The sequence below is a fragment of the Bos taurus genome, chromosome 23 (assembly GCF_002263795.3).
Source record: "Bos taurus isolate L1 Dominette 01449 registration number 42190680 breed Hereford chromosome 23, ARS-UCD2.0, whole genome shotgun sequence".
NCBI classification, from domain to species: Eukaryota; Metazoa; Chordata; class Mammalia; order Artiodactyla; family Bovidae; genus Bos; species Bos taurus.
The window spans coordinates 10,487,977-10,512,731 of NC_037350.1; the positions used below are offsets into that span (position 1 = coordinate 10,487,977).

General features: G+C 40.4%; 1 protein-coding gene and 1 pseudogene across 1 annotated transcript; one reads left to right on the forward strand and one right to left on the reverse strand.

Annotated features, from left to right (window-relative positions):
- Positions 1–5,339: 5,339 nt before the first annotated feature.
- Positions 5,340–5,797, reverse strand: LOC112443874 (protein transport protein Sec61 subunit beta-like; annotated as a pseudogene).
- Positions 5,798–14,840: 9,043 nt separating this feature from the next.
- Positions 14,841–21,318, forward strand: SRSF3 (serine and arginine rich splicing factor 3). Its single transcript, NM_001034700.2, has 6 exons — positions 14,841–14,962; positions 16,657–16,864; positions 18,147–18,281; positions 20,431–20,469; positions 20,676–20,762; positions 20,940–21,318. The coding sequence occupies exons 2-6, from the start codon at positions 16,659–16,661 to the stop codon at positions 20,965–20,967; spliced, it is 495 nt and encodes a 164-aa protein (NP_001029872.1). The 5' UTR covers positions 14,841–14,962; positions 16,657–16,658; the 3' UTR covers positions 20,968–21,318.
- The last annotated feature ends 3,437 nt before the right edge of the window (positions 21,319–24,755 follow it).

Sequence of the window (24,755 nt, forward strand, 5' to 3'; positions counted from 1 at the left end):
TGGACAGAGACATACATGAGTCAGGAAGAGACCAGGAGGGAATCCTAAGGGCTCCTTGAATTAGTGGGCAGTGGAGGAAGAAGCACTCTGCTGGGCACTGAGCCAGAAAGTGGGGAACTTGCAAATCTGGAAGGGAGAAGACAGAAAGGCAAGGGTAAGGGCTCAACAGGCTGAAATGTAATAACAGGTCAAGTAAGGCAAAGGCCCCAGAAGTCTGGGATGCTCAGTAGTAGCATGGGCCTACAGTTACTATCCTGACTGTAGGCACAAGCCTGGCTTTGGTCATTCTGAACTCCGTCATTACATTCTGAACTAAGTCATTACAAAATGACTTAGACATTTTGTAAATCAAGTAAATTCCAGAGAAAACCACAGGGTGATAATTACTGTGTGTGCTATAGGAGCAGTTACTACATATAGAGAAAGATATTGCAGGCGGGTGTGCTGTCGGGGAAATAGAATTACACAAATGCTCTGGACAAGTGACTTAGACTCTTGTGACTCAGTTTTCTTATCAATAAAATGGAGATAATACTGGGAATTCCCTGGGAATCCAGTGATTAGGACTCTGAGCTTTCACTGCCGTGGCCTGAGTTCAATCCCTGGTCAGGGAACTAAGATCCTGCAAGCCGAGCACCACGGCCAAAAACAAACAAAAAAACCAAAACCAACCAAACAACAGCAACAAAACATAAAAAGTCCAATGGAGGGACTTCTCTGGTGGTTCAGTGGCTAAGACTCCATGCTCCCAAGGCATGGAGCCCGGGTTCAATCCCTGGTCAGGGAACTAGACCAGACTAAAAGTTTGCATGCTCCAACTAGAGATCCTAAGCTCCAGCACAACCAAATAAATAAAAAAAAAATTTTTTTTAAGCATAAAATGAAGATAGAATATCTACCTGAGAGAGTTTCAAAAATTAGACGAGAAAGAGAGACTCTCTGAACTGGGTTTTAAACGTTGTTCATAAGCCATATAAGCATATGCTAAACTATGATATCTATGGCACCAGCTACCTAAAACTTTTTATACTTTCTGGGCTTGAGTTTCCTTGCATTGGGGTACAAACTCTGGAAACTCAGGAAAGAGGAAAGAAAGAAAGACAGCCATAAGAGAGCACAATAAAGACAAAGACAGACATAAGCACACGTGAAAAATTGTGACATCGGCACCTCCACTCTGCCCTCTTCAGTTGCTTCTTGTAGCTGTTTTTGAGACTAAACTTACTTCCCTAAATTTGTGACTTTCAGAGCGCGAGCCAAGGTCACTAAAGACTTCTCACCCCCTCACTGTACAAGCAATCCTATTCTGGCCTGGATCCTTTTCCAGACTTCTCTGTGGGCCTGAGAGCCAAATAAGGTAATACACTGAGGCACCAGCGAGGCGGGGAGAGGGTGGAGCTGAAATCTGAACCGGAGTTCAGGAACAGAGCTGACTCTGGGGGCTGGGTGCAGCCAGGAAGACCACTGTTCACGTGATGTGTTGTTCCCTGGGGTTCCCGGAGAAACGTGGGGGACTGAAGAAACAAACACACACCCAGAGACATCAAGGCAGTTTTTCCAAATGGTCACAATTCATGAGCTTGGCTGCTTTTCACTCCTCAAGTTATCGCTAGGCTTCAGAGTCAGATCTGGGGTTTGAATCCCACCTCTGTTCTTTACAAGCTGTGTGACCTTGGGCAACTTACTTAACCTCTCTGTATCCCAGTTTCCATTTAAGTGCTACAGTTACATTTTGTAAATCAAGTAAATTCCAGAGAAAACCACAGGGTGATAATTACTGTGTGTGCTATGGGAGCAGTTACTGCATATAGAGAAAGATATTGCAGGCGGGTGTGGTATCGGGGAAATAGAATAACACAAATGCTCTCAGCTAACTTCAGTTGTCACGTGACACATCCCCAGACTAGGGGAATTCAGATGATCAACTGATGGTTATCAGAAAATAATTTGCTATTGTTCAGCCACTATGTCATGTCTGACCCTTTGCGAGCCCATGGACTGCAGCATGCCAGGCTCCCCTGTCCTTTTCTCAGAGTTTGCTCAAATTCACATCCATTGAGTTGGTGATGCTTTCTAACCAGCTCATTCTCTGCTGCCCGCTTCTCCTTTTGCCATCAATCTTTCCCAGCATCAGGGGTTTTTCCAATGAGTTGACTCTTCGCATTTGATGACCAAAGTATTAGAGCTTCAGCTTCAGCATCAGTCCTTCCAATGAATATTCAGGGTTGATTTCCTTTAGGATTGACTGGTTTGATCTCCTTGCAGTCCAAGGGACTCTCAAGAGTTCTCCAGCACATAGATCATAGCCTTGTCATAGCAAAGGGCTTGAGTAACTCATTGAAGCTATAAGCCATGCCATGCAGGGCCACCGAGATGGACATGTCATAGTGATGAATTCTGACAACATGTGGTCCACTGGGGGAGGGAATGGCAAACCACTCCAGTATTCTTGCCTCTAGAACCCCATGGGCAGTGTGAAAAGGAAAATAATCATGGATCAATTTAAAAAGAAAGTTTTAAACCCTCATTATTTCAGCTCTTTATTTCAGTAAAAAGAATTTTCATTAGATGTAATTATAAGAAATGGCCAAAAAAAGAGAAATCTTCATCTTACCTAGAAGTAAATGCTAATTATTTTTTTTTCTTTCTCTTTTTTTAGCTTTTTATTTTATATTGGAGTATAGCTTATTAACAATGTTGTGATAGTTTCAGGAAGATAGCAAAGGGACTCAGTTATACATATACATGTATACATCTTCCCCCAAACTCCCCTCCCATCCAGCCTGCCACATACCATTGAGCAGAGTTCCCTATGCTATATGATAGGTTAAATGCTATTATTCTGTATGTAAACTTTTCTGCTTTTTTCTCTGTGTCTATATATATGTGTGTGTGTGTATGGACATACATATACATACATACATATATATATAATACTCATATATTTGAAAAATAAATCCTCCCTGCATTGTTCTATAACCTGTGTGGGTTTATGTGGGGGTCCTTTTGGGGGGGCGGTGTTAAGAATAGCTCTGAATCCTCTTAAAATCCACTAAGTGGCCATCAGCCTTCTCGGTTTCCTTACACAGAAAATTTCTATTTATTGATTCAATGTTTCCCAATCTGTTTGATTCTGTAACACACTTTAAGAGGACTAAACATAAGGAGGATACAACATGGTGAATGGGAGGAAGTATAACCTGAATAGTTACAAATTACAAACTGAAATGAACAGGTTTTATTAATAGTTTATAAAAGAACAGGTTATAACCTGATTCGCTGGCCCTGCCCCTTAAACTTGAAAACAAAAACAATGAAAGCTCATGAAGCAAGCTACAGAATTTTGCCTGTAGAATAAAGCTTTCAGTTCAGTTCAGTCGCTCAGTCGTGTCCGACTCTTTGCAACCCCATGAATTGCAGCACGCCAGGCCTCCCTGTCCATCACCAACTCCCGGAGTTCTCTCAAACTCATGTCCATCGAGTCAGTGATGCCATCCAGCCATCTCATTCTCTGTCGTCCCCTTCTCCTCCTGCCCCCAATCCCTCCCAGCATCAGAGTCTTTTCCAATGAGTCAACTCTTTGCATCAGGTGGCCAAAGGACTGGAGTTTCAGCTTTAGCATCATTCCTTCCAAAGAACACCCAGGGCTGATCTCCTTCAGAATGGACTGGTTGGATCTCCTTGCAGTCCAAGGGACTCTCAAGAGTCTTCTCCAACACCACAGTTCAAAAGCATCAATTCTTTGGCGTTCACTTTCTTCACAGTCCAACTCTCACATCCATACATGACCACAGGAAAAACCATAGCCTTGACTAGATGGACCTTTGTTGGCAAAGTAATGTCTCTGCTTTTGAATATGCTATCTAGGTTGGTCATAACTTTCCTTCCAAGGAGGAAGCGTCTTTTAATTTCATGGCTGCAATCACAATCTGCAGTGATTTTGGAGCTCCAAAAAATAAAGTCTGACACTGTTTCCACTGTTTCCCCATCTACTTGCCATGAAGTGATGGGACCAGATGCCATGATCTTCGTTTTCTGAATATTGAGCTTTAAGCCAACTTTTTCACTCTCCTCTTTCACTTTCATCAAAAGGCTTTTTAGTTCCTCTTCTGCCATAAGGGTGGTGTTATCTGCATATCTGAGGTTATTGATATTTCTCCTGGCAATCTTGATTCCAGCTTGTGCTTCTTCAAGCCCAGCGTTTCTCATGATGTACTCTGCATAAAAGTTAAATAAGCAGGGTGACAATATACTCCTTTTCCTATTTGGAATCAGTCTGTTGTTCTGTGTCCAGTTCTAACTGTTGCTTCCTGACCTGCATACAGGTTTCTCAAGAGGCAGGTCAAGTGGTCTGGTATTCCCATCTCTTTCAGAATTTTCCACAGTTTATTGTGGATAAATAAATAAAATAAAGCTTTATCTGGGTATAATTTAAATTCTGAAATATGTGGCAAGCAATCAAGACATACTAGGGAATGTACATCAACTATACTTCAACAAAAATAAAAATAATTAAAATAAAAGATATGCTAGAAGAGAAGGGTGAAAAGAGACGAGGACCACAACTGCTCTTTGCTCTAAGATCAAGGCTGGAAAGATGGCAGCAGAGTCTCTGGGAAGTGTGGGGAGGGCTGGTAATGAGAGCTTCACTCTCTTTTTTCCCCCCCTTTTTGGCTGTGCTGGGTCTTGCGGGCTTCTCTAGTTGCAGCACTCAGGCTTAGTTGCTCCAGGGCATGTGGGATGTTAGTTTCCCAACCAGGGATCAAATTCGCGTCCCCTGCATTGGAAGGTGGACTCTTAACGAACTTAACCACCAGAAAGTCCCTTCATACTCATGTTTGATGAACATTTGTCACCTTCCATGTGTCAGGCTGGCTTCCGTCTCAAGACAGGAAGGGATCTTCTGGCTGGGAAGAGGTTTAGGAAAAATCAAGGATCTATCAGGTCTCTTCTGGATACTGAATGTAAATGTTCCATAAATGTTCTGTAAAATGCTACACTATTATGATATCATCACCAGCAAGCTTAGTCTCTTTCTCGATCTCCTCTTGTGGCCTTTCTCCTTTGCTTTTCCTTTTTTTCTTTCTGACTTCTTAATTATGGGAAAATGTCAAACACATAACAAAAGTAGATAGAGCATAACAAATTCCGTGTACTCATTACCCAGCTTCAACAATTCTGAGCTCAGTCTTGTTTTATCAGCTGAGGACTGGAGACTCAATTGACAGCCCCCATCCCCGTGTGTGTGTGTGTGTGTGTGTGTGTGTGTGTTAATGAATTAAAAAGTTTATTAGCCATAAAAAAAATTGATTCTTTAATTCTTGTTAAGTTCCCTGTAAAACAATAAGCTTACAGAAAATTTCTTCCTCATGAACAGAAAATCACTATGCTTTTGGTCCAAGATATGTTGGGATTTTTTCCTTTCTTCTTCAGATGACAGACAGATGGATGTAGCGGAATCCATGAACAAGTGTACTTGCCCCAAATGTGCAACATAAATATAGAAACGATGAACGGAAGCCTCATAACTGATATTGGAACAGGGCCCTCTCTGAGCCCTGGTGAATCCTCTGTGTAGAATTGCCACATCCCCCCAGTGCCCGCTGAGGTCGTACGGCCTGTGCGCTTTGTTCCACAGCTGGCATTCTTCCTCTTCCAGACGGGGCTTTGCTTTGCTGAGAGAGTGCCCTGAGGAGCCCACGTTAGTTAGCCCACAGCGGGTCAGGCCAGGCACGTTGAAGATGGGAGGGTGGTAGGGAACTGAAGTGAACTGCAGAGGAGCCCATGTGGGTTTTTTTTTTTAAGTTTATTTTTATTTATTTGTTTGATTGTGCTGGGTCTTAGTTGTGGTATATGGAATCTTCAGCTGCGACATTAGTTGAGGTCTGCAAACTCTGGAGTCCGGTTTCCCAACCAAGGATTGAACCTGGGACCCCTGCCGTGGGAGTGCAGAGTCTTAGCCACTGGACCACCGGGGAAGTGCCCCCATGTTACTTTGAAGCAAACCCAGAACATATCATTTCATATGTGAGCCTCTCAGCATTTATCTCTAAAAAGGTAAGGACTTAAAAAATCATTTAATCATCTTTCTTTAATGTCATCAAACATTTAGTCAGTGTTCAGATCCCACATCAACTGTTTATCAGGAGACGGAATGAGATTTCACAGATACAAAGCTCAGTCTCACAAGACCACCCTCCCCTTCAGGAATTTTGGTAGGGATTGCACTGAATCTGTAGCTTGCTTTGGGTATTATTGCCATTTTAACACTATTAAGTCATTTAATCCATGAATAGGGGATATTTTGCTTGTTAGAATTTTAAGTCTGCTATGAGAGACCTTTGAAATAGTTCAGAGGATTAAATGTACTAAATATACAAGTGTTACTTGATACATTTAAAGGAATTAAATCAGTCAAGTGCATAGATAATGTTAACTGTTTAGGAAAATTCTGTTTAACTTCTGATTTTTTTTGGCCCCTCCATGCAGCATGTAGGATGTTAGTTACCCAACCAGGAATCAGATCCTCGTCCCCAGGCATTGGAAGTGTGGGTCCTAACCACTGGATCACAGGGAAGTCCCTTGAGTCTATTAAAGATTTATCTAAGGATGGTGGGAATTATTGATCTTATTTTTAAAATTAGTTTCTTAGAAAATAAAATAACAATGATTCAAAGTTTAGCTTAACTATACGGAAAGAAACAGATTTAAGAATTTGAAACTTTGGGGACTTCTCTGGTGGTCCAGTGGCTAAGACTTTGAGTTCCCAGTGGAGCCATCTAGGGTTCATTCCCTGCTCAGGGAACTAGATCCCACATGCAACTAAAGACCCCACATACCCAAACTAAGACTTGGTATAGGCAAATTAAATAAATAAATAAAAAGAATTGGAAACTTTGTCAAATTTAACATTAATCAGAACTCCAAAAAAAAAAAAAAGAACTCCAGAATCATTCACTATTCTTTTCCAGGCACAAGAACCCTCCTCAGAAAATAAAATGTCCAGGGAATTTCCTGGCAGTCCAGTGGTTAGGACTCCATACTTCAAACTGCAGGGGGCAAGGGGTTTGTTTGATCACAGGTTGGGGAAGTAAGATCTTGCAGCCAAATAAATAAATAGTCCAACTGTTACCTGGAATCTTCCACACGGTGGAGGGCGGAAAATCTCCTGGGTGAACTTTCCATACTTCTAACATACCACTGTAGCAGCTCTAAGCCTTCCAGAGAGAAATATAATAAGTATTCAATTAATGTTTATTGACTGAAAGTGATAGATTTAGATTTGCTTCACTGAAAGCAGTTAGTAGCTTGGTAAATACTATGACCAACCTAGATAGCATATTGAAAAGCAGAGACATTACTTTGCCAACAAAGGTCCATCTAGTCAAGGCTATGGTTTTTCCAGTGGTCATGTATGGATGTGAGAGTTGGGCTGTGAAGAAAGCTGAGCACTGAAGAATTGATGCTTTTGAACTGTGGTGTTGGAGAAGACTCTTGAGAGTCCCTTGGACTGCAAGGAGATCCAACCAGTCCATTGTGAAGATCAGCCCTGGGATTTCTTTGGAAGGAATGATGCTACAGCTGAAATTCCAGTACTTTGGCCACCTTATGCGAAGAGTTGACTCATTGGAAAAGACCCTGATGCTGGGAGGGATTGGGGGCAGGAGGAGAAGGGGATGACAGAGGATGAGATGGTTGGATGGCATCACTGACTCGATGGACGTGAGTCTGAGTGAACTCCGGGAGTTGGTGATGGATAGGGAGGCCTGGTGTGTTGCGATTCATGGGGTCACAGAGAGTCGGACACGACTGAGTGACTGAACTGAACTGAACTGAACTGAAATACTTGATATACAAATAAATACAAGTATAACATGAACATTTTACATATTCATAAAATTTCAAATCTCTTTCTCACTTTGTGTTTCAACCACACTGGCCTGTTTTTCTTTAATTCTTCTAACTTGCTACAGTAACTTTATATATTCAGTACCCTCTTCCAGGAACTTTCTTCTCACAAACTTTGCCAGACATCTCCTGCTTCTGCTAAATCATCACTTCCTCCAGGAAGCCTCCTTTGGTTTACCTAATCAGGCCAATCTTTCCTATGATATGGTCTTAAGACACCATTTCTCTCTCCAGACCATTTTCTACATAAGTAATTTCACAACCAGTTATGTGATTCTTTTTCTAATTCCCCTATATCTTGGAACTCAGCCCCATGATGGGAGCCTAGGACTCTGTTTTGGGTTTTGACTTATCCCTCTAAATTCATCTCAGTGTTTGGAAAATAGAAGGTACCTAACAAACACTTCTTGACTGAATGAGTGAGTGTTAAATATGCAATATGAGCCAAAGAACTGTTTCAGGGACTTCCCTGGTGGTCCAGTGGTTAAGAATCTGCACTTCAGATACAGGGGGTACAGGTTCAATCCCTAGTCAAGCAACTAAGATCCCACATGCTGTGTGATGTAACCTAAAAAAAAACAAAACTGGTTCAGGGAATAATATAAAAATACATAGAAGGGCCATATGTCAAAGGATCAAGGCAATTAGGTTTAAAAAATTTTAAACTATGTGATTTGCAGAAACACTATTTTCATATAGTTGTCTAGGATATAGAATTAAATTGAGTTTTTAAATGATTATTTGTTGTCATGTGTGGTTATTTTCCACTTGTCCATGTAGATCAATACAATCCAACAGATACAATGTGAGCCACACACTTAATTTTAAGTGTTCTAGTAGCCACAGTCAAAATGTATAAAGAAACAGATGAATTTTATTGTAATAATATAGTTGATTTAACCCAATACATAAAAACATCATCACTTCAACATGTAATCAGTATAAAAACTAATAAGATCTTCACCTTCTTTTTGAATACCAAGGTTTTGAAATCCAGGAAGTATTTTTAAAGTATGTTTACATTTATAGTACATGTCAATTCGGACTCAAATAAGCATGAGCCTAGTGGTGGTTGTATTGGACACTATAACCCTAGATCAGTTTCCAGTCTTCTCTGTCCTCCTCTGTGCCCTTGGAGGTTGATCTGGGCTTGCATCACTCAGCTCTCTTGTCCTCAGATTTCCAGATAGCCTTGGGCAATAGAAGGCACTATTAAAAGATGGGAGTATAGAAAGAGAAAGAATTCGGTTATTTCATTTCTGGCCACCCCCACCCCTGCCTGAACTGGGCTGCCACATTTCCTATACCGAAGGGCCTCTCTTCATAGCTACAGCGTTTGTCTGGTTCTGGTAACCCTGCTCCCTTCCTTGCCCCATTGGGCTTAAAAGAGTTGCCTCTGGGAGTTCCCCACTGCCCTGTGGATTTCTTGAACTCAAACCTCTGTAAATAATTACCTCTTCAGTTAACCCTTTGTTTGGTATGCCATCTGCATCCTGTGAGGACACTGACTACATCAAGCAGTTAATAAACTATTGTTATGGTCTACACTCTTAACAGATTTTTGTTCGTGGATACTTGAAATCAATCACATTATTGAAAAGTTCTATTTGTTATACATAATGCTAATAATGCCTGATCATCAGTAATTTTTTTTTTCTTTAAAAAAAATTTTATTTTTGGCTGCCCTGAGTCTGCATGCAGGCTTTCTCTAGTTGTGGTGAAGTGGCTCAGTCATGTCTGACTCTTTGCGACCCCACGGACTGTAGCCTACCGGGCTCCTCCGTCCATGGGATTTTCCAGGCAAGAATACTGGAGTGGGTTGCCATTTCCTTCTCCAGGGGAACTTCCCGTGACCGGGGTGGGGGCGGTATTCTCTAGTTGAGCTTCTCATTGAGGTGGGTTCTCTTATTGCGGAGCACAGACTCTAGGTGGCGCTGGTTTCAGTAGTTGTGGTGCTCAGGCTTCGGTGCCCCTAGGCAGGTGGGATCTTCCGGGACCAGCAATCGAATCGGTATCCCCTGCATTGCAAGGTGAATTCTTAACCACCGGACCATCAGGGAAGCCCAATAATTTTTTTAATTAAAAAAAAAAAGGTGGAGAAGGAAATGGCAATCCACTCCAGTATTCGTGCCTGGAGAATCCCATGGATGGAGGAGCCTGGTGGGTTGCAGTCCACGGGGTCTCAAGGGGTCGGATACGACTGAGCGACTTCATTCACTTCACTCATGTAATTTATGTACTGGTTTTATGAGGACTGAGTGGTATTTATTAGATTTTTTTTTCTGTCCAGGAACCTAATATGTATCTCCATTTCTACATATCTTGTTTTTCATTAAAATCTTGTAATTTTCTGCACAATATATTCTTTACTGTTTTTGATACATTTATTCTTACATGTCTATAATTGTCATTGTCTTTTGATTAGATTATATTTCCAGCCTATTAATAAATGGCTCTTGGTGTTCAAAAAAAAAAAAAAAGGTACTTAACCTACTGTATACCATAGAGAACTATACTCAATACTTAAAAAAAAATTTTTTTTTAATTTTATTTTTTGGCCTTAGCAGGGACTTGCAGGAGATCCCCATTAGGATTTGAATCCAGGCCACAGCAATGAAAGCATTGAGTCCTAACTGCTGGACTGTCAGGGAATTCCCTCTACTCAATAGTTTGTAATAAACTATAAGGGGAAAGAATCTGAAAAAGAATATATATATGATATATATATATATATATTAATCGCTCTACTGTACACCTGAAACTGACATGACATTGTAAATGAAGTATACTTCAATTAAAAAAAATTTTTTTTAAAGCACTTAGCAAATTGGTCAGAGAAAGCAATGGCAACCCACTCCAGTACTATTGCCTGGCAAATCCCATGGACGGAGGAGCCTGGTAGGCTGCAGTCCATGGGGTTGCTAGGAGTCGGACACGACTGAGCAACTTCACTTTCACTTTTCACTTTAATGTATTGGAGAAGGAAGTGGCAACCCACTCCAGTGTTCTTGCCTGGAGAATCCCAGGGACAGGGGAGCCATCTATGGGATCGCACAGAGTTGGACGCGACTCAAGTGACTTAGCAGCAGCAGCAGCAGCAAATTGGTAGCAGGCAAATTTTAGAATTGCAAGATAGCTTACAGTCATGGTTATAGACAGGGTAATGAGAAGTCTGTGTCAGAGTAATTTCTGTATTTGGAATCCTTCTGTTTGCAAGTAACAGGAAAAAAAAAAACTGAAAGTGACTTAGAATGAGAGGCAGAGGTAGGGAACATGTATGTTCACACAACTGGAAATCTCAAAAATGGAATTGGGTTCAGTGTTTCTTAAACAAGAGTCTAGTCCCCATTTCTCATCTCTCCCTCTCTTTTGGTTGGGGATCTATTGCAGGCTGCTTCCTCCCTTCTAGAAAGAGGATGGCTGCCAGGCTCAAGACCCTGCTAGTCAGAGAAAAGGAACATACCTCTCTCTCTGGTTGGCTTAGTGGCAGTGCTGACAAGATAGCTAGTTCATGTACAGCAACACTGTACATCAATAACTACACTGCTCTTATAAATTTATGTGGGCATTTGGGGCAGTATACAACTCACAGGGTCTTAAATTGAAACGGTTTCTGTATAAAGGATAATAGATTATGGCTAGAATGCAGCTAATACAGAACCTGATAATATAAAGATAACCCCAGGAAGTTATCCTTAGAGTTCAAATTTGCAATCACTTTAACCAGGAGCCCAAGCACAATTTCATGACTTGTAAAAAATATGGAATGTGAAAACTGCTAAAGTCTTACATTCTACATTTAGATTGTGGCTATTAAAAGTTCTAAAATTACTGTAATTTTGCAAATTACAAGTCCCATTAGCTGACAGGTCTGATTGGATTACTCATCCATTCCTGAACTAATTGGGGTAAGGCAAGGAGGCTACTAAGAATGGGGATGATTTAATTAACTAGGGGTGCTCATGCCTCTACCCCTAAAAAAATAGGGTATAGGATCCAGCCACACTTTAGTCAATAACATGGTCTACTGTGAGAATCCTTCCTCAGAGAAAGTCAAAAGATACTTGTTTGCTACAACGCATGATCCCCATTCAAGAATTTCTGATATGTTTCCTTGAAGCTTCCTATGATTCTAGGGTCTACACAAGAGTGGCTGGTGGTTGAATAAATTTAAAGAAACATTAAAATAGTCTATAATTTAAATGGATAATTCACTGGGCTGTGGTTACCAGAAGATGGAAAGTCTGTGTGGATGACGAGAAGAGGAGGTTCAGAAGGTATTTGAAAATACAGTGGGAGGGATTAAGAGTGCTCCACTGAAAGATGCATGCTAGACTAGCATTACACACACACATAGTAACAACAAAAATAGGGGAAATGGTGGGAAAGAATGGGATATGAGACGTGAAAAAAAACAATTTTTTTGAACAAAGATTGTGCCAGCTGATTGACATACATCATTTATTTTAAATACTTAACCAAGTATGTTTTGATCACCTGCTGTGTATCAGGCTTGTTTCCTGGCCCTGGGGATGCAGGAGTGACCACAGGAGACCAAAGCTGAAGTTCTTCTGAGGGGAGACAGGACGAAACAACCCTGCATTGATATAATTACTCCATTTTATGGAGAGGAAAGCAATCTTGAGTGAGGGTAAGGGACTCTTCTGCAGACACTCTAAGTAGCAGCAGTGCTATGGTCCAAATCCAGGATAGTCTGACTTAAAAAAGGCTCTGCTTTGGGACTTCCGCTGCGGCCCAGTGGTTAAACCTCTATGTTTCCGCCGCAGAGGGCCTGGGTTCAATCCCTAGCCGGGTAATGAAGTTCTCACATGCTGCTGGGTGCAGCCAAAAAGAAAAAAATATAAAAAAATTTTTTAAAAAGGTTTGGTTTAATAGAAGGAAATAAAAAGAGGAGAAAAATTTACCTTGGAGGAGGGGAGCAAATCAAAGCAAATTTATGTGAGCCAGAAAAGAAAAACAATAAGAGAAGGAAAGAAAAGTAAGAAACAGAAAGGTTTTGCTAGAATCCCTCACCTGGTAAACACCCAAGGTAAGGCCAGCTCAGGGTCTGCCTCGACCACTGCATTTCTCCTTCCCTACTCTTCCCCCACTCCAGTACTCTTGCCTGGAAAATCCCATGAACGGAGGAGCCTGGTGGGCTGCAGTCCATGGAATCGCTAAAAGTTGGACACGACTGAGCGACTTCACTTTCACTTTTCACTTTCATGTATTGGAGGAGGAAATGGCAACCCACTCCAGTGTTCTTGCCTGGAGAATCCCAGGGAAGGCGGGGCCTGGTGGGCTGCCGTCTCTGGGGTCGCACAGAGTCGGATACGACTGAAGCGAGTTAGCAGCAGCAGCAGCAGCAACTCTTCCCTTGCTGGTATGGAAGCCCCATTTTACAGATGTAAAAACTAAGGCTCAGGGCTATTAAATCTTTGTATTTTCCCCCCACTATGGATAAACCTCTCAGAGCCACAGTAAGAGAACGCCTGAGAGAAACAAAACAATAATTGGTATATCTTTCAGGTAACGGTGGGAAAATACAAGTTGTTAGTGCTTCTCTTGAGAGCAGATTTAGCATAAGTCAGACCCCACTGAATCTGCTTGCAATGCGGGACACCTGCGTGGATCCTTAGGTCGGGAAAATCCCTTGGAGGAGGAAATGGCAACCCACTCCAGTATTCTTGCCTGGAAAATCCCATGGACAGAGGAGCCTGCTGAGCTCCATGAGGTAGCAAGAGAGTCGGACACGACTGAACAACACAGACTCCAGTGAAAGCGGGTAGGGAACACCAGGCAAACTTCCTAACTGAACTCACTATTGTGAGGAAGGGGCTTTTGGTGATTTTTCTGACACGTGTGCTAAGTCGCTACAGTTCCACTCTGGGCTGTAACCCGCAAGAATCCTCCGTCCATGGGATTTCCCAGGCAAGAACACTGGAGTTGCCTGGGTTGCCAAGTCCTCCTCCAGGGCATCTTCCCTCCCGCAGGGATCGAACCCACCTCTCTTTTATCTCCTGCATTAGCAGGCGCGTTCTTTACCACTAGCGCCACCTGGGAAGCCACAGTCGCTATATTTCTCTCCCAATAGTTAACCTTGTGGCTCGTGGGTTTTTTTTTTTTTTTTTTAGGGGAAGTAGAAAACAGAGGAAGGTATGAGTGACCCACGGACCCCAGCCCTGCCCTCAGGCCAATACAGCAGCCTTTGCTAGGAGAAAGGTTCAATCTTCTTCAGGAACTTCCACTTTCATTTGCTAGATGTGGTAGTTTCCAGATGGCCTGGAACGCAGTCTCATTTGCGTTTGCGTTGCTATTAAACTTTTCAAGAGTCCGTGATAATGCACCATCGTCTCGGTCAAATCCTGCAGTTTGCGTGAGACGTGAGATACCAGCCAGAGTTCCAGACTTTCTAGGCTTGGGCTTTTCTCTAACTGTGGGACCCCGGTTGGTACAGTCTGGTGGCAGCTTGATCACAAAGCCTCATTGACCTTGGGAGCAATTCCGAAGTACTTTCCTAAACGTGATGGTCTTAGTTCCACCCTAACCGCTTACGAGGATGAAGTAATTAGTGAATACTTTAATAAGTATTTAATACTTTAATCTTATTAGGAGCAAAACGTTTTATCAGTGAGAGTAACAGCGGAGGTGTTCTTAAACCCCCGCCTATTTAGAGGTGAGGGAGACGGGACTGAGGATAACTTGGAAGTCAGCAACTAGGGAATTACACCTGAAGGAACTCCGGACCTGAGACACCCCTCAGCCGCCTCTACAGACAAGGCGCCAAGACCTGAGCGCGCTCCCAGCAACCGCGAGTCTCGCAGCGTTTGTAGCCATTACGTCACGGCGTTCTCCGCCTCTCATTGGGCGAGCCCATCCAGTCATGTGACTTTGGTGTGTCATATAAATAAGGGCGAGGAGACGGCGGTGGTCCGCCATTTCGTGGACGCCGGGTGTGCGAGAGCATCCGGGGACGCCGGGCGGGAGGTGGACCGGGAAGACCTAACCTAGGTTCTGTGGATTTGAACCTCCGCATTTCTAACCCAAGATCTCGGTAAGCGAACGACTACTAAAAGAATGAGGTGGGAAATGGGTCCTAAAGGGGCCGAAGTGGGGATAGGCCAATGGCGGCGGTAGGATGAGACAAAGAGACGGTGCCGCCATTTTGTGACGTTCAGCTAGGGGCTGTGGCGGGGGCTTTTGGCCCCTCGGAGGTATACCCAGCCCTCAAAGTGGAGATGTTTTTAATCCTACACTGGGAACGGAGAGGCCGTGAGCCGGGAAGGGAGATTATCCGGGTCGAGGCGAAGGGGGACTCAGTAGTCGGTTGTACTTTAGGCCGCGGCTTTTCAATTTATGGCGCCTTTTTTTTTTTTTTTTCGGTAGCACGTTTCCTTAGGTAGCTTCTCATCGTTTTTTCCCTTCAGGTCACTAATCAAAACTGAGCCTTTAGAACCATAATGATTGATTTCGATGCTCATTTTAATTTTTATTTATTTTTTTTAACTTGAGTTCACTTTTAAAGTCGGGAGCCAATAACTTTTTTTTTTTTTAACCGACCTTCCTTGAGCTGAATTGTTCTTGTGACTTTTCCTATTGATGCGTGGGCCTGAAACTGGTCACTGTAAAGTTTCTGGAAAAGGGAAAAAACACATTCCCCAGCAATGGTTTGGTCTCAGAACTGGTTGCAGGGTGGGGTCACGCAATTAGGATGTGTCTGGACTGGTTTTTTTTTTTAATTGGATAAACCCAGAGTGAGAAAAGAATGGTAAAGCTCTTGAGCTGAGTTCATGGGCAGACTGCTTTTTTATGCAGTTGATAACTGGCCTATAAGTTGATTAGACATTGCTTAAGTGACTATAAGTATCTAAAGTTTGTAAAAATGTAAGCCCCCTGGGTGGCTTAAATTTTATGCAACAAGTGCTTTTTTTCCTGAGGTGAAATTAACATAAGCTTCATTTTAAAGTGCCCAATTCAGAGGTATTTAGTATGTTCACATTGTTGTACAGCTATCACCTCACTAGTTGGAACGTCTTTTATACCCAACGAAGTGACCTGTATACCGAAGCATCCATTCACCTTTTGCCCTGTCCTCTCTCCCAAGCCCCTGGTACCTACTAAAATGTTCCTGGATTTGCCCTTTTTGGATAATTCACATCCTTGGAATCGTAATATGTGCACTATTTCGTGTCTGATATCTATAACTGTATGCTCTGACACATTTGTAGCATTTATGGGTACTTGATTCCGGAATAATTTGGATAGTACATTTTGTTTATGTACCTGTTGCTGGATATTTGGCTTGACACTTTTGGGCTGTTGAGAATAGAGTAAGGTACATTTTTTAAAAACAGATTTGTCTTGCATTGTGAGGAGTGATGCTGGTTAACTTGACCTGTGAAGGCACATTAGTATCAGTTTTCTTGGTGATTGTCTTCAGCGAGTTGTTTGATGTTTTTGAATTTGCTTCTGAGTAGGTGATCCTACTCTTGTAGGTGAAATTAATTGAAATAGGTAAAATCCTTAGTTTCTACTTTGGTAAACACTCCTCTGGTGTGTTACCTTCCCCGCCGCCCCGCCTCCCCCCGCTTTTCAAGGAGGCTTTTTTCCCCCTCTTCTTTCACAATTTGTTCTGGCTTCTGTGCAGTTACCGGTAACCATTGGGATAGTCCTAGTTTTTGGGGTTTTAGTATTGCATTCTTTCCTGAATCTATTTTTCACTGTGGATTATTTTTTTTTTTATTGCAGAAATGCATCGTGATTCCTGTCCATTGGACTGTAAAGTTTATGTAGGTAATCTTGGAAACAATGGTAACAAGACTGAATTGGAACGAGCTTTTGGCTATTATGGACCACTCCGAAGTGTGTGGGTTGCTAGAAACCCTCCCGGCTTTGCTTTTGTTGAATTTGAAGATCCCCGAGACGCAGCTGATGCTGTCCGAGAGCTAGATGGGAGGTAATTTGTTGATTAATTAATGATAGTTTATTGTGTTTTAATATTCAAAATCTCTAGGATATGTGACTTTTAGATGGCTTCTTTGCTATCTGAAATTGATGTTATTGGAAATTTACATAAAACCTTTTTTTTGGCAATCAAAATGAACAATTTGTGAAGATACCTAGGAAGTTTTTTTATTCAGTTGGCCATTGGAGAAAATAATTTTAATGGTCAGCTTGGGTGTGTGGCTTCATGTGGTTGAAACATTTTAATCTAAATCCACCACAAAGCATCAATCATGTTGTCACCTTTGAATTGTGTCTAAAAGAATTGTGGCTCAATCATCCCTCTTAATGGCCACAGATTGTAAGTGGATATGGTTATATGGGTTTATTGTACTATTATCTTTTTTTGATACCTGTTGGAAATATTTGTTTAGGAAGTGTGGATCATATAACAATGTTTCCCTTTGCGTTACAATATTCTGTTAGCTGGCTGGTAAGTTAACACCTGAGTCTTAACAGTGAACAGGTGTTGCCTTTCTTCTTGGCATTTGAAAACTTGGGTTTCATGAAACCAAGGAACAGAATTAAGATCCAAAAATTAAAGGATCTGTGAGTTGACTATAAAGATATGTAAAAGGTCATTTATCTAAGCAGATTACGGAAACATTTTTCCAGGGCCCCACCTCTTCCCAATCACTGTCCACATATGGTGGCTTATCTAAACTTAGTGATTGTGGATCAATGAGTAGGTGGACTATAAAGGTTTTTTTTTTTTTTTAATTGTTCTCAGCTACAGTTTCTTATGTTTAAACTGTTGTGTGATGATTGAAGGGAAAGGAAAATGTAAAATGTCCAGGATGCTTCTGTCCTGTTTACTGATGTTTGCTTAGAGGGGATGGGGAGGAGAGAGACCAACAAATGGAGTATTTATGATTGGTAAACAGTTGCTGCATCTTCCCAAGGAAGAAGTCAAAACAGGATGTACAAATGAACTAACTACCTTGGAGGATGAATCTAGGTTTTCACACTTAAATTGTAACTGTTAACATTGAGCCCAATGATCAGACTGACTTAACAGCAATAAAACACAAGGAAGTTGGTTTTCTTTACTAGAAAAAAGATAAGGAACTAAAACGTGCTTTGGTATTAAGGATTCTGCAGACATACAGTTGGATTCTTTGCAAAGAAGCTAGCTATAAAAGGGGGCTTTGTGTTTGTTTTTTCCTTGCTTTTAATGCACATCTCCTAGAAAATTAGTTTGGCTGTTTTAAATTCACTGTTTCTTTCCCTCCTAGAACACTCTGTGGCTGCCGAGTAAGAGTGGAACTATCGAATGGTGAAAAGAGAAGTCGTAATCGTGGCCCACCTCCTTCTTGGGGTCGTCGCCCTCGAGATGATTATCGGAGGAGGAGTCCTCCACCTCGACGCAGGTACTTAGAGAGAGCGTGTTTAGAGGTATTGGTGTAGCTAATAGGAACAGGTATCTCTCTTAAAGTTTGTTGGTGGGTTTTAACTTTGAAGAATCAGGTTTTTACGAAGCGTTTGTTGGGTGTAGTTTGGGATATGTGAGTTGTGCTGAGTGTTGGCTTTTGTCTTTAGGTCACTGTTCATGTTGGTAGTCAGTAACTTCTATCTTGGATCTGTCTTCTAGTTCATCTTCTAGTTGCATCTTTCCAAGTCTTCCCTTATACTTCAGTTTAGGCCTTTTTCCATTTCTTGACTCCATAATGACAAACATTACATTCAACTCTAGCTCTTCACAAAAATGTGTTTTCTACTGTTAGCACGATTGTAATATTTATCAAACAGGCAGCTGTTTTATTGTTAAAACTGGTAAAGTAGAAATCATTCTGAAACTAAAGTCACTGACCAATAAAGGGGGCTAAAGTAATCCCAGTCATCTGTTCTTCAAACCCAAATAGGAGAGAATGCAGGTTTTTTTTATAATTGAAAATGGCATCATTCTTGGACCAGGCAGTATTGTCTGGATGCTAACTCCACATCTCCTCAGACCTCCAAAATAGTTTCTATAGGACTGAATTTACCTCTTACAGGTGAGTGAAGTCCTAGGAGATAGGAGTTCAAAATCTTGCCCCTTTTGCTGTTTTGAAAAACAAAACAACACACTGTTGCCCATCATAATAAAGAGTATTTGTTAGCTAATAGATGGTTGTACTGATGGCTTGTTTTTCATTTTTTTTTGTGCTTTTTGGTCCATCTATTAATAAAAATGAACCCCGTTACAGAGTCACCATCATGTCTCTTCTCACCACCCTCTGAGTCTGCATTAGCCAGTCAACTAGCCCTTTCAGCGTCATGTGACCAGCGCGCCCCATTCAGCTTGGCTGGTGTCGTTTCACATGACCCAGGCATGGCCAGTCGTCAGGTTGCACCGCCCTTTGGTTCCCGAGCATGCTGTTTTCTCTCAGCCTTCTCTCCAACCTTAACCAAATCGGCAGCAGCCACCTCGACCGCCCACACATTCCTGGCCAATCAGCTCAGCTGTTTATTTACCAAATGTCTTCACAACAACTACAGCAGCAGCCTTCGGCTAACAAAAAAGCAGGAAAAATCCACAACACCCCCTTCGCCAACCAACTAAATCCAACGCAACATCTGGCAAAACCTTTTCAGCAAATTCTTCCTGGCCGTCAGTCCGGCAGCCTCACCTCACCATTTCTAGCTTGTTGAAACCCAAAAACTAGTAAGTTTTTCCTGCTTATACAGTTTACTGCTGGTTAAAATAAGGAGTAAGCGGCTTAAAGTAATTCTTTTTTCTGGATCAAAGGCTGGCTGTGCATAATTGAATGGTAACGTACATATATATTGCTTGAATAAAACTTTTAAGGGTGATAGGGAACTCATAATGTAACTAGACCTTCAAGTGAAACTTATTTGCATGTGTGAGATGCCAAACTAAAAATTTTAATAACTCTAACAGATTTAGCTTTCCTTTCTAGCAAAAATTTGTTGAATCCTATCACCTTTAAATGGTTTTACTAACAGTTTTCAAAATTTTTAAATTTTGGGGGTGAAGTGGGCCAAGCTAAGGTAATTTTGATAAGTCTAAACACACTCTTAAATGTGACGATCACAAATGCAGTTCTAATGTAGCACTTAATGGCATCAATATTTACACCTAGCGCGTTTTCACAAAATTACACTATCCACCTGGTACCTAAGTCTTGTCATGGACTTACAGGTTTGCATGGGTTCCAAATACTGGTTTATGGTACTGTTTTTGGAACTACTTGTGGGACTACATTTTGGTGTGGTGTTTGGGTAGTGAAGTTAGTTTGACATGAAGTTTTGCATTGGACAGATCTGCTGTGAAGCATTCTTTGTTAAAGTGAATCCATGATTGGAATACCTGCTTTTCACTTGAGCTTTTGGTTCCTTAATCCTTCTGTGCCCTTTTTTTGTTTTGTTTTCCTTTAAAAAATTTTTATTTTTGGACGATGGGTGCCAGTTCTTCGGCACATTCACTGGGCCCAACAGTGAGATTGAAAAGTTGGGAAATGCCTCACGCCATAAATGCTAATTGACAATTAGCCTAATTTTTCTGTTTTCTGCTTTTAGATCTCCAAGACGGAGAAGCTTCTCCCGCAGCCGGAGCAGGTAAAGTATCTTTGGGGGGCCACATTCTCAGAAATGGGAGTGTTTGTGAAATTTCTAAGCTGTTTTCCAGATGACTCAGTTAATGGCAATAGACACTGACTTTAGTAATGAATCAAGTAACATATAGAACTTTTAGCTTTCAAAAACTTAGACATTGTTGTGTGTAATCCTGAATGGCTCCGTTTTTCTTTCTCCTCTTATTTTAGGTCCCTTTCTAGAGATAGGAGAAGAGAGAGATCACTGTCCCGGGAGAGAAATCACAAGCCGTCCCGATCTTTCTCTAGGTCTCGTAGGTAAGATCTTTAATGACCTGAGCCATTTAAGAGCTTACATACATAATATACTAAAAACAGAAATAGGTCTTTTAAGCTACTAGGACAAAATGTTTTATAACTTTACTGTAAAAATCTTTTGATGAAGTTTTGCCTGTAACTGAGTTACCAGATGTAACTTTTGTTTCTGTTTTTCAGCCGATCTAGGTCAAATGAAAGGAAATAGAAGACCAGTTTGCAAGAGGAGTGATGTACAGGAAATAACTTCATTTGACAGGAGTATGTACAGAAAATTCAAGTTTTGTTTGAGACTTCATAAGCTTGGTGCATTTTTAAAATGTTTTAGCTGTTCACATTTGTTTGTCTGTTGGAACAGTGACACAAAGGTGTAATTCTCTATGGTTTGAAATGGATCATATGAGGCATGTAATATCAAGAATTGTTACTTTACAATGTTCCCTTAAGCAAAATTTAATTTGCTTTGAATTTTAGTCTTGCATAGGCTGATAATAAATCTCTTAACTCCTGCCCAGTCGATGTTTAACATGATGGAAATAAAAACTGGCAAAAATTGGAAGATTTTTTTTTTTCAACATACCTGGGATATGGTATGCAGCTGTAGTAAGCAGTTTTTTAAAGCTGCTGTGAACTCAAAAGCCAGCTGGAAAAATTAAAGCTGCACCCTTAAACTAGATTAGAGGTTTAAAAAATCCCACTAGTCTTCACACTGGACAAAAGGTTGTCCAGTTGGTGTAGAGTCTAAGAAGTTTCAAGGAAGTTAGTTTACCTTTGCTTTAGGTTGTAAGTTCATTCTGTGATTGCTATATATGAATACATAGCTCTTTGTAACGTTCTTTATTTGGAAATATGAGACTACTCAAGATAACAAATGTCCTGCCAGTTTAAGGGTACATTGTAGAGCTGAATTGAGTTACTGTGCAAGATTCTTTTTTCATGCTGTCATTTGTAATATGTTTTGTGAGAATCCTTGGGATTAAAGTTTTGGTTACAAATTGTTGTTTAACCTGAAAGCCTGTTTTTCCTTGCAAAACTAAAATCTGAGCTTGGTACCAAGTCCAGGTGTAACATTCCTATTGGAAGCCATACTTATATTTTCTTGTAAAGTGCTTTTGAAAATAAAATATAAGCATAATTGTAATAGTTGAACCCACTATTACCATAGTTCTTGTCCCACAGAAGGCAGTTGGTTACACAAATCTTATTTTTTAGGAAATACATTTGAGGCTTTTGAAGTGAAGGGACTTTCTGGTGTCTACCTAAGTGATATGTCTTTAGGAGCAGAAGCCAGTTTAAAGTCCATGATATTCAGTGACCAACATTTTAAAGTATAGCCACCTGATACATATATAATCCAAAGTTGCCAGTAAAAAAAAAAAAAAGCTTCTATCACTAGCATGAAAATGTTCCACAGAGCTTTAAAAATTGCTTCCATTTTATATAATTTGAGGTGTTGCATGGGAATTCTAAATTGATCCATCATTATGTGAAATTCACTACATGGTTCAAATGTAACAGTGCAGAATTGAAATATGGAGGCATGCATAATCTTCCTCTTAGATATCTAGAGGAGTTGTAATTTCAAACTTCTGTGCAATTAGATTAAATCATAATGCAACAGTCTTGTGGCTTAGTTTCCTTAAATGTGCTATTTAAAGATAGTTTTGGATTGTGCTGTACTGACTTTTCTTTAACATGAAAGACAAGTCATTGTGTTAATCTATAAGGATGTTTTATGAGAAATTCATCCTAAACAAGTTTATTTCCAGTGGTCCTTCTTAACCTTTCACAAAAGTATCAAGGGAGAAGAGTCCTGGTTATCACGGGAAAACTGATGTCAGTGGAGTTCAGTATGATCCTTTTTGGCAGAAGACATTTGTAAAACTGCCTCCTTATTTACTGAGAGCTCAGGCTTTGGGCCTTCTGGCTTTCATAATGAGCTTAAAAACTGTTGGGATCAAGCAAGGCAAGATAGGTACTGATTCTTGGAAGTAATGTGGTATATCACTATTACACTGCTCTTACAATGAACATGGATGTTTTTGACAGTATGCAACTTGCAGAGTCTTAAATTGGGCTTCTGTAAAAAGGAACAATTATAGCTACAAAGTGGCCAATACAGACCCAATATAAAGTTAACTCAGATTTATCCTTAGGATCCAAATTTACAATCACTTTAACCAGAAGCCTTAGCACAGTTCTATGGCTTGTTAAAAAATATGGAAGGCAGAAATTATTAAAACTTTGTATTTTACATTTACATTGTGGCTTTGAAAAAGTTCTCTGTAGTTAACTAATTTCTGAAATTACAAGTCCTATTGGCCAGTGTCTTGGATTCTCAGTTGAATATTATACTGAAAGCAGTCACAGACTTTGACTTGTGATGTAATGATGACAGGTGTTCACTAGAGGTCACTGTTAACACTTGGTGATAATTTAAGGAACATATCTAAGAGTATAGTTTTTATTTTTGCAGAAATAGTTAATTCTGTGGTTCTCAATTCATTGTGGGTTACATCTGACCTCCATGTCTTAAGCAGAAAGAGAAGTTTAGAGATATAGATACCTTTTACCAACTATTTCTATGTTTTTTTACAGTTCCATAAAAGATAATGTGATGAGTAGATGGCATCACCACCTTTTTAGTTAAACTCACCCGTATTTGGATGGAAAGTCCTGGTTGCTTTTTATTGAAGCGTCGTGCTTCATATTTCTGCAGTGCTTTATCAGGAATGGTATTTTCCAGGCCTACTGATTGATTTTTCCATCCCTGGGTTATATAAGAACCACTGGTTAGTACTTTGTATCAATGTGCTTTTATTTTCGGAATCCCCAACATGATTTAGTTGTGAGATCTGGTTGGTGGCAATGTCTTCCAGTTGTATATTTTTGTACTAGACTGTTGCCTTCTGGTTTTCTTTTCTTTTTGAGAACATGAAAGACTTTATAATTAAAGTAGCTGAAGAAAAACTGGGTTGGAGTATATTTTTATCAAAACAGTCTGATGCTGTTGGATTTAATTTTATATATCCACACAAATTCTCTTCATTTTACTTTATTAAATTGGCTGCTTCAAAAGAATTCAGCTGTACACAGAATAGTTGTAAGGTTCTGAGAAGAGATACTGAAAATTTGTCTTGATAAACCTAGTTAACTGCTTAATTTTGTTATGCAACTTAATGTTTAATTGAGACTGCAGAAATTCATAATATGGTATTTTCATAATTTTGTATCCCGGTTCTTTTAACTACCTGGATGGAACACAAGACAACAGCCAAAATGTTTCCCAGATTAACACATGAAGTACTTGTGCAGAATGTTACCTTTTTTTTTTTTTTTTTAGTTTTTCCTTGGTTCTCTGACTTACATAAAGCATTGTGACCATTTAGTGCCTTATCTATTAGTACATATATGTACTTAGTCTTGAAGTGAAAATTTCTGGAAACATTGATACTTACCTTCTTGTGCTAGTCATCGTTTGGGGACTAGATGAGATGGAGAATATTTCACTTTATTTCCAGAGCAAAATTATACCTTCCAGAAAAAGTAGGCTGTAGGTGACTTCCCCCCTCTTTTTGAAGTTCATTTATGAATTGGCATTTTTGTTTCAGTATATAACTCACAGATTTTATTTGGGGCAAGTTAGTATCCTTTTAGTGGCCTTTTTTTTTTTTTGTTAAGTCCCCAAACCTCAAATTGGAGCAAAGGGGGAAAGTTGCTGAAGAAAATTACTTAGTGAATGCTGTAGGGTTGCTGTTTGTATCGGTCATTTGGAAAGGGAAATGGAAATGACCAACATAAAAAACATTCTAAGTTTTGAGAGAACTCCCTCAGGAAACAATTTCTACATACTTTTAAATTTAAGCAGCTGGCACTTTCTTTTAACTCAATCCAGCTGGCTCTCTGCAACCGAATTTCTTTTGTAATGAGAAAATTTTAGTTTAGGAAAAACCATCCATGTTAACTTTCAACAAAAGTATCTTGTAAATAAATACA

Excerpts from the sequence above, each read along its gene's own strand:
- SRSF3 (NM_001034700.2), top strand. The coding sequence starts at position 16,659 with ATGCATCGTGATTCCTGTCCATTGGACTGTAAAGTTTATGTAGGTAAT. Across the intron at positions 16,865-18,146 it reads GTCCGAGAGCTAGATGGGAG|AACACTCTGTGGCTGCCGAG; the intron begins GTAATTTGTTGA and ends TTTCCCTCCTAG. Across the intron at positions 20,470-20,675 it reads TTCTCCCGCAGCCGGAGCAG|GTCCCTTTCTAGAGATAGGA; the intron begins GTAAAGTATCTT and ends CTCTTATTTTAG.